The 8591-nt window shown below is 42.7% G+C and overlaps 1 protein-coding gene across 1 annotated transcript; it reads left to right on the forward strand.

Moving 5' to 3' along the window:
* Window positions 1–2193: 2193 nt before the first annotated feature.
* LOC101756482 (uncharacterized protein At1g04910) lies at window positions 2194–8311 on the forward strand. The gene is made up of 10 exons (XM_004965054.2): window positions 2194–2746; window positions 3927–4016; window positions 4121–4217; window positions 4354–4415; window positions 5002–5090; window positions 5205–5325; window positions 5420–5563; window positions 6112–6440; window positions 6601–6841; window positions 7235–8311. The coding sequence occupies exons 1-10, from the start codon at window positions 2462–2464 to the stop codon at window positions 7544–7546; spliced, it is 1770 nt and encodes a 589-aa protein (XP_004965111.3). The 5' UTR covers window positions 2194–2461; the 3' UTR covers window positions 7547–8311.
* Window positions 8312–8591: the final 280 nt, after the last annotated feature.

The raw sequence follows: 8591 nt of genomic DNA on the forward strand, positions 1-8591 counted from the left end.
GTGCGGTTATGGCTTTTATGGCCAAGGAGGGGTGCGGGGGTACGAGAGGGAGGAGCTAGTGGCTCAAGATGGCTCGGGCGAGCATTGGGCGCGACAGCCAGGGCGGAACGCCACTGGTGGAGCTCGGGCAAGGCCGGTGGTTGGGCGGCGGTGATACGGAGATCTTCGGCCATTGGCCGTGCGGGATTTGGAGCGTGGAAGATCGCCTTTGTCTCTGGCGCTGGTTGGGTGAAGTGGGCTCGTGCTGTCGTGTCTGAGGTGGCGACAGGCGAAGCTGCGAGTGCCGGCAACTGGCGGCGAGCGTGGCGTGACCGTGGTGCGGCGGTTGGGCGAAAAGGATGTGGTGCCAGGGGATATGATTGCGCCGGTGGCTATTGGGTGAAGGGGTGCGTCGTGTGGTCGTGTCACCGGCGGCAATAGGCCGGCGGCCTACGCGAACGTCAAGGCACAACGTGACGCAACGCGACACGGCGAGGCGGTGACTGCGCTTTGATGGAACGCCATGGCGTGAGAGGTGGTGTGGTTTGAGCTATTTTTGCAGCCAATTTTGAATTTAAACTTTGAAAAGTTCAAATGACAAAGTTGCTGTCCAAGGTATAGACTTCAAACTCTACAAAGGCTTTGATATGAAAACTTGGCCAGTTATGGAGATAAAAGAGTCTAAACTTTGGAAGAAAGCCGGTTTGCAGGACTTAGAGATTTTAAACTAGTTTTTGGATTTGAGCTGAAATTCAAACTGATTTTTTTTTCTAAAAGTTAAAACCAAGGTTGAAAAATTCCAAATTAAAAGTTGTTGTCCATACTTCAGACTCCAACTCTTAGTAAGGGTTCAAGTTCAAAACTCTTTTTCAATTTGACGATAAACACAAGCAAAGTAGGGAGAAACACATGTTTTTTAGGACTTAGAACAAATTTGAAAAGCAAAGGATTTGACTAATCTTTGACTTGATTTTTGGAAGGGTTTCACTCCAAACTAGCAAAAGTTTAAATAAGAAAAGTTGTGAGGTTTGAAAAGTTCTACAACTTTATATTGGCAAAACTTTGAGTTGTTGTATAAAATTTGAAATTATAAACTGCCCCCAAAAAGTGTTTTTAGGGCATTTTTAGCCACTTAAGGGTTTGAAATTTCAACTCAAATGTGTCTTTTGGATATTTGAGGTGCTTCCTACATTTCCAACCTAGTTTGAGTGTTTTTCATACTTAGCCCTTTGTTTGACTTGGTTTGGTTCAAATTTGCCCCTTTTGGTAACATTTCATGTGTTTAAGTGAATTTGCAATTCAATTCAAGGCAAGTTTGAACTTAGTGCTAATTTGGGTCCTTAAACACTTTAATTAGCCTACCAAAACTAGGGATGTTACGGCTGTTCTCAAACATGCCTCACCAGAAGTTGACCAACTCTATGAAGTTGAGCTTAGTTGCATGATGCCTCGTTGAGAGCATTTCCAGCCGTTCTCCAATAAATATTTCCCAATAAATAGTTAATAAAGATATCCCAACATCTCTTTCATCGTTATTGGGAGAGTTGCTTTTGCAGTCTCCTAATAATCTCATCCCAATCTAATTACCGTATTTGGAGAGTCACAACTCCTCCTAAATATTTAGGGAGAGTTGGGATGAATTATTAGATTATCCCTATAATTATTGGGAAAAGGGAAAGGGAGACTGCTGGAGTACTATTTTTCTTATCTACTTTCTCATTGTGGTAGTTGGATTGGGGAAAGGAAGACTGCTGAAGACAAAACTTTGGTAAGGTCGGTTTGGAAAAAAACTTTGGTAAGGCCAACGTCTCTTTTGATAACATCTTTTACCAAAATGCTCTGCATAGACCCATATTCCCATTGTCACTCCTCAGACAACTCTTGCCAATGTTCAGGTGCGGGTGGCTAGAACATTCACCCAAGTTTTGGTTGCCCAATTCGATTGATGTTCATCCTTTTCATGGCGTTTGGATACAGCCTGGGTTTGAGATATGGGGCTTGTTCGCTTCAGCTTATTCAGCCAGCTTATCAGCCACCGAACAGTATTTTCCTCTTACAACAAATCAGCCATTTTAGCTTTTCAGTTGGTTTAGAAGTCCTGTCGAACAGGCCCATGAAAAGGACCGAGCTATCGCGCGTAGACAAGCACTACAACAGACATCCACCTGACACTCGCAATTGCAGCAAATCCCAGGGAGAGCAAAAGGCGCACGCGCGATGCACGTGACCGGTCGCGGCTTCCTTCCTTCCCCGCCACTCCTGCTGTCCTGCCCCCGCAAATCTCCTCGTCTTCGATCTGCAGAGCTCAGCCTGCACAAAAAAATTAAAAAAAAGAAAGTTAACCTGGCAATCACACTCGCGGCTTAAACTAATCCCGCGGCGATCGCGGGATCCGACGAGCCACTACGCTTCTCCTGCTCCTGCTCGATTCCCACTCCCACCGAACCCGCGGCTCGCCGAGATCCAAATCCAGCGCCCCGGAATGCCCGAGGCGGCGCCCCCGCCGCTGCCGCTGCTGGCGGCGGCGAGCTCCCCGGCGGCCGCCCCGCTGCAGCGGGCGAGGCGGCGGCAGCAGCAGCAACGGAGGGGGTGGCGGCGCCCGCGCGGGCTGCTGGCGTGGGGCGCCCTCGTGGCCTTCTTCTTCGTCATGAACTGGTGGATGTTCTCCCGCCTCCAGGACCCCGCCGCGCGCCCGCACTTCCGGCTGCGCCGCCACCCGCCCCGCGCGGACGCCACCGCCAGCAACAACTCGTCGCTCTCCACTCTGGTAATGCCATGGCTGGCTCCTTTTAGTGACTGATGAGTGTCTCGTAGCTTTCGTCCGGTTAGGTTGATGTGGGGAGTGATATAATGTAGAACGAGGAATCTGTTGTTGACAAACTTAACCAAGAGTGTATTTCTGCCATTTCTCACTTCCACCTCGTAATCTAGCTTGGTTTCTGTTGACGGAAATTGGCAGATATGGACGAGCAGGTCTCTGAACCGGTCTCCAAACCGGTTAGACCGGTTTGGTCAAAGTGCTCAAAATGCAAGTTGGACTTCACCATTGTGTAGCTCTTGTTGAGTAGATCAAAATGCATATGTAGAACGTCCGATTTGGAGTTTCGATGAGAGAGTTATGACCTTGGGAAGATCTGCACCCAGGGAAACCGGTCATACTGGTTTGCCAGGGCGGTCAGACCGGTTTGGTTTGTGTAGTCCGAGTTAGGAGTTGTATTTTGACATGGGATTTGCGACTCCTAATGGGACAAGACCTCCCCTCCCTATAAATATAAAGGGTCACGACCGATTGAGAGGCATCCAATCGAATCTATCAATTATACTTTTATCTTTTTACCTTTCTTCCTCTTTACCCTACTTTTCCAACCCCATGTGCTGTTCTTCTCTTGTCTCCATGGCTTGAGAAGGCGCCCTAGCTAGCCTACCGAGCCTAGGGCAACGCAAGGTGCGCCTGCCCTGACGGGATCCCTCCCGGGCGGGCGTTCGTTGGTCTCTCGCCGGGCTCCCTGGCATAGCGGTCTGACCGGCCTGCCATACCGGTTTGACCGGCCTCCGCATCGACGCATCAAGGAGCGTCTTTGCAGGCTGCACATTCGAGTGCTTTCGTGTGTTGGCCCTAAATTTGCGTCAACAGTTTCTGAGTAATTTTAGGACAGAGGTGGGGGGCGAAGAGTGTTCTTATGCTGCACTAGTGCGCAGCCATCAAAACATAGTGTTGCATTGTTCAATCGCTGTATCTAGTGCTATTAGTGCAGACTAAGTTTCCACTTACATTAATAAGGTCTCCAGGGCATAGTATTATCTTGCACCCAAACTGATACTGTTTTATGGTAACATAATTTTGGACACGCCATGACATTTACCCTTTTAAAGTTGTCATGATATGTTGCTATATTCAGTTCACTGTTACTCATGCATGATTTTTTTAATACCTTAAATGTTTTAAGGAAGAGGTGGCTGGCGTGGCTAAGGGGAAGGGGCCACACAGGGTTATGCTCACCCGGCTGCTTGCTTTGGCAGCTCATGCTTTGGCAGAGGTAACATTCACAAATGCAGCTACATGTTTTTTGCATCTTCAAAATTGGTCATATATTGCACATACATGTGCATTGACAAATGTCGTTGGTCACATATTACCTAGGCAGAGACCAGGCCTGAACCTAACGATTTGTGGGAAGAGCCGATAAATGCTACTATGTGGAGACCTTGTTCTGACCAGAGGGATTGGGAAGCATCAGGTGATTACCAGTTTTTGTTACTGGATGTTGTCAATTTGCATTTATCTTGATACTAGCATAGGTTTATTTTCATGTTTCCTGCATATTTTTTTATTCACTGGTTTCTTTCTTTAACATCCATTCTTTGTAACTGAAGAGGGAACCAATGGTTACATCATGATCAGTGCGAATGGTGGCATAAACCAGCAAAGGGTTGCGGTGAGTAGTCCAGTAATCCTAAGTAGATGTGTAGCATCAAATGTAGATTCAATCTTCTTCCTCAAAGCTTCTGCTGAAATTTCTTTTAATCTCATGTGTAGAGATCACTTGTGTGCATTTGTTGCATAAGAAATGACTTTTTGCCCTTGTTTTGTTAGAACTAAGAATGCAGGGTTGTCAATATCACAATGTCTTATTTTATAGGCTTCACAGTTAAATAGAACTTGCCTTTCTAATTTAGTTGTGACCTAACCATCCACTATACCACTAACATTATCTATTAATTTTCTGTAGACTCAATAGAAAGTTAGACCTACTATAATAATGTAACTCGGCCAAGGATCACAAGAAATCTTTGTTGCATGAATCCTAATCCAAGAATTTTGCTTAATATTGGGTTCAATTGAATTGAATGACTGCATAACAGAACAGGCTTTCAGGGAAGTAGTTCAATCTTTTTTCGTAGCTATGCAATGCTGTTACTGAATCCTATGTTTAACAGATTTGCTGGGTATAATCTTTTCAGTGAACAATCTTTTTTCAGGCTTTTAGGGATTTTGATAATTTCTTTTCTTCTGTTTAACAGATTTGCAATGCTGTTACAATCTCCCGGCTGCTCAATGCAACTCTTGTCATTCCAAAATTCTTGTACAGTAATGTTTGGCTGGACAAAAGGTATACTTTATCATTTTTAATAACAACTGTTTTATTTCTGGTGTTTCAGATATCTTGTTTTAGTGACTGAATCTTATGTTCTCCATAAATGACAAATTAAATTCAATATCTTAGTCAGTTTGGCGATATATATCAGGAGGATTATTTTATCAATTATTTGAAATCTGATATTCGGATTGTAAAGGATCTTCCAGTAGAGCTGCAATCATTAGACCTGGAGGCGATCGGTAGTCTTGTAAGTAGTTGATCTCTGTTTCGTATAAAGTTACATGAAGTACATTGCAGAAAGATTGTCTTATAGTTCATGTCTAACTTCTATTCTTTTGTAGGTTAATGATACAGATGTCATGAAAGAGGCAAAGCCCAGTTTATACGTGAAAAAAATACTGCCAATTTTGCTAAGGAACAGAGTTGTTCACTTTATAGGATTTGGCAATCGCTTATCTTTTGACCCAATACCTTCTGACCTTCAGGTATTGCTCCCATCCGTCACACAAAGTTCATTTTGGACATTGATCATTTGATATGGTCTCTGCACCATCATTTGGGTTGCTAATTTATTATTTGTAGTATATCTGTGGAATCTAATAAAATTGTTAGTTGTAACAGTACGAAAGTACGTTTTAGAACAAATCTACTACGCAAACATCTTCTTATGGCCTATTTATTTATCATAAAGATATTGTTTCTCAAATGTAAAATTCAACTGCACCTGTTCTAGTACAACGCTTACTTTTGACTGGAGTTGTCAACTTGTCATATTATGCTGATCACCACCATTTACCTGAATGGTTTCCTTGCATGTACAAGTTCACTAATTTTCTTGAATTGTTTCACACTGTGATGCATTTACACTTTTACTGGGACAGGAAATGGTTATTTTAGTATCAGCATTATGGAATTGTGTAGTACAGTAGTGTAACTTACATGTTGAACTGCCTAGATATGAATGACTGGCAGCACATAGAATTGCAGATGAATATTACTTACCTTGCTACTGTTTTCATGTACTGTTCTGCAGAGACTGCGATGCAGATGTAACTTCCATGCTCTTCGTTTTGTACCCAAAATTCAAGAAATGGGTGCACTTCTTGTAGAGAGGTTACATGGCCATAGGTCCCATTTGTCGCCTTTGAAGGATACTCTTTTAGGTCCGTTTGCTGTCAAGTCTGCCCCCAGTGCAAACAAGAGTGATGCATCCAAATACCTGGCTGTTCATCTCAGGTTTGAGATTGATATGGTTGCATACTCATTGTGTTACTTTGGTGGTGGCAAAGATGAGGAAGATGAATTAGAAGCTTATCGCCAAATTCACTTTCCTGTCCTGACAGAACTGAAGAAGACGACAAAGTATGTATTCAGTTCTAGATTAGGTGACCATTAACGATATTTTCCTGTCTATGCTGGGAAATTGTTATGTTAAACCAAAATACCATCGTAATATTGATCTATTGTTGCCTTTTTCCATCAACAAGCATTTCTTTTTTCTGATAGTACCATACTGTGGCAGGTTGCCCTCTGCTGCTTTCTTACGGTCTGAAGGCAAATGTCCCCTTGCACCTGAAGAGGCTGTGCTTATGCTAGCTGCTATTGGTTTCAAGCGCAGCACAAATATTTACATTGCAGGTGCTGAAATTTATGGAGGGAGGCATAGGATGGCTGCCATAAGTCGTCTTTATCCTGCTTTAGTAACTAAAGAAACCCTTCTTTCTCCATCTGAGCTTGAACCATTTAGGAATTTCTCATCTCAGGTAAATTTGTGCAAGATATTCTGTTTGACCTCTTCTTGTATGGTTTAGGTAGAAAGATGTTTTAGACAGTGTTAGTAAAAAATATATAGAAAGTAAGCATCCATATAGAAAATGTAGGTAGCCTGTTCCTAATTGTCTGTAGACTGACTGAATAGATTCCATCTTAACATGATTGTCACATATATAGAGGTTAACATATGCAATGCCAGGGAAGTGCTAATTTTATATTCAACTCTCAATATAAAGGTAATTCATGAGTGCAGCAAGCCAGTAACTGCTAGGGTGACATAAATGATAAGGAAATGGTTATAAATTTTTGCAATTTACATTATTATCTTGTGAATTATGGCTACACTTTATTGAATAATTTGTTTCTGCTCCTCCCATTCGTAGTTGGCAGCTCTGGACTTCATTGCATGTGCAGCTGCCGATGCATTTGCTATGACTGACCCAGGAAGTCAGTTCTCTTCTCTTGTTCAAGGCTACCGCATGTACTATGGTGGTGGGAATCTTCCCACAATAAGACCAAATAAACGGCGGTTAGCTAGCATACTTGTGAAGAATGCCACAATCGAGTGGCAAGAGTTTGAAACAAGAGTAAGAAAACTCATACAGCAAACTAAGCAAGTTCATGAGAGACCTGTTGCAAGAAGCATATTTAGACATCCACGATGTCTAGAGTGCATGTGCAGAACAGAGCATTGAGACTTTTTGATACTTTCTTGTGCCTATACCCATACTTTTTTCAGAGAAAGACGATGCCAATGAGGTCGCCAAAGCTAGTTCTTTTGTGCTTCGGCTGACATCTGGGCATATCTCTTGCTCCTGAACTACTGTTGGAATCAAATTGAAACAAGAACATACAGTTATTGAGCTCTTACAGTTAAGCAGAGAAGCAGTATATCTAACTTCATCCATTCTCCTACTGATATGATTGGTGGTCATCTACTACTGAACGTTATGTTGGATTTGGATTATTTGGCAGTCTCCTGTGTGATGGAAGTGGATCAGGGACTCAATTTTGCATATGCATCAGTGCCACCATATTTCTTATGGGGCGTAGTTAAACTATTCTGTGAATGGAGACGCACCATCTCATTGACCAAAGGAATATTATGTTGAGCAAGCTGAGCAACGGATTTCTGGTCTTAACAGTGCCTCAATTATAATCAGATTATCATTCGATAAGTCAGCTTGCTAGAATTTCGTGAACAGGATATGCTATCTCCATTGTGATTGTTATCATTTGATAGGGGCAGGTGGCACCTCGAGTTTTTGACTCCTTTTTTACCATTCTTTTGTTCATTGAGTAGTGTTGTACCATAAGAGGCGTATATAGCGATGTTGTAAGATTATGTCGAACTGCCAAAGATCTCATTATAAGTGAGAGGAATGCTACTTTTTGTGCAAACTCAATCTGTGCTATTCCAAGGCCAAGCATGTATATTTGTGTTTTTTACAGTGCTTCTACGGGAATAATTTCTTTGCTTTCCTTATTTTTTTTTCTTTTGCAATGCCCACACAAGTGTGAATTGAGTTTGATCTGATGTGCAGCGTGATGTTGAGTAGCATCTGATTTCTGATGTTACGAATATTATTGGGCGGCATTTTGTACAGAGTCCTGCCGGTTGATTGTTACAGTTCTGATCTGAACCAGCCTGACTAAGGAGTCTCATTTGATGTGTTTGTTCCATGGCTACCTGACTACTTCACAGATCAGCCTCACAAATTTCTTGATGCATACGGGAAG

The sequence above is a fragment of the Setaria italica genome, chromosome IV, assembly GCF_000263155.2.
Source record: "Setaria italica strain Yugu1 chromosome IV, Setaria_italica_v2.0, whole genome shotgun sequence".
NCBI classification, from domain to species: Eukaryota; Viridiplantae; Streptophyta; class Magnoliopsida; order Poales; family Poaceae; genus Setaria; species Setaria italica.

Excerpts from the sequence above, each read along its gene's own strand:
- LOC101756482 (XM_004965054.2), top strand. The coding sequence starts at position 2,462 with ATGCCCGAGGCGGCGCCCCCGCCGCTGCCGCTGCTGGCGGCGGCGAGC. Across the intron at positions 5,326-5,419 it reads TGGAGGCGATCGGTAGTCTT|GTTAATGATACAGATGTCAT; the intron begins GTAAGTAGTTGA and ends ATTCTTTTGTAG. Across the intron at positions 6,441-6,600 it reads GAACTGAAGAAGACGACAAA|GTTGCCCTCTGCTGCTTTCT; the intron begins GTATGTATTCAG and ends ATACTGTGGCAG.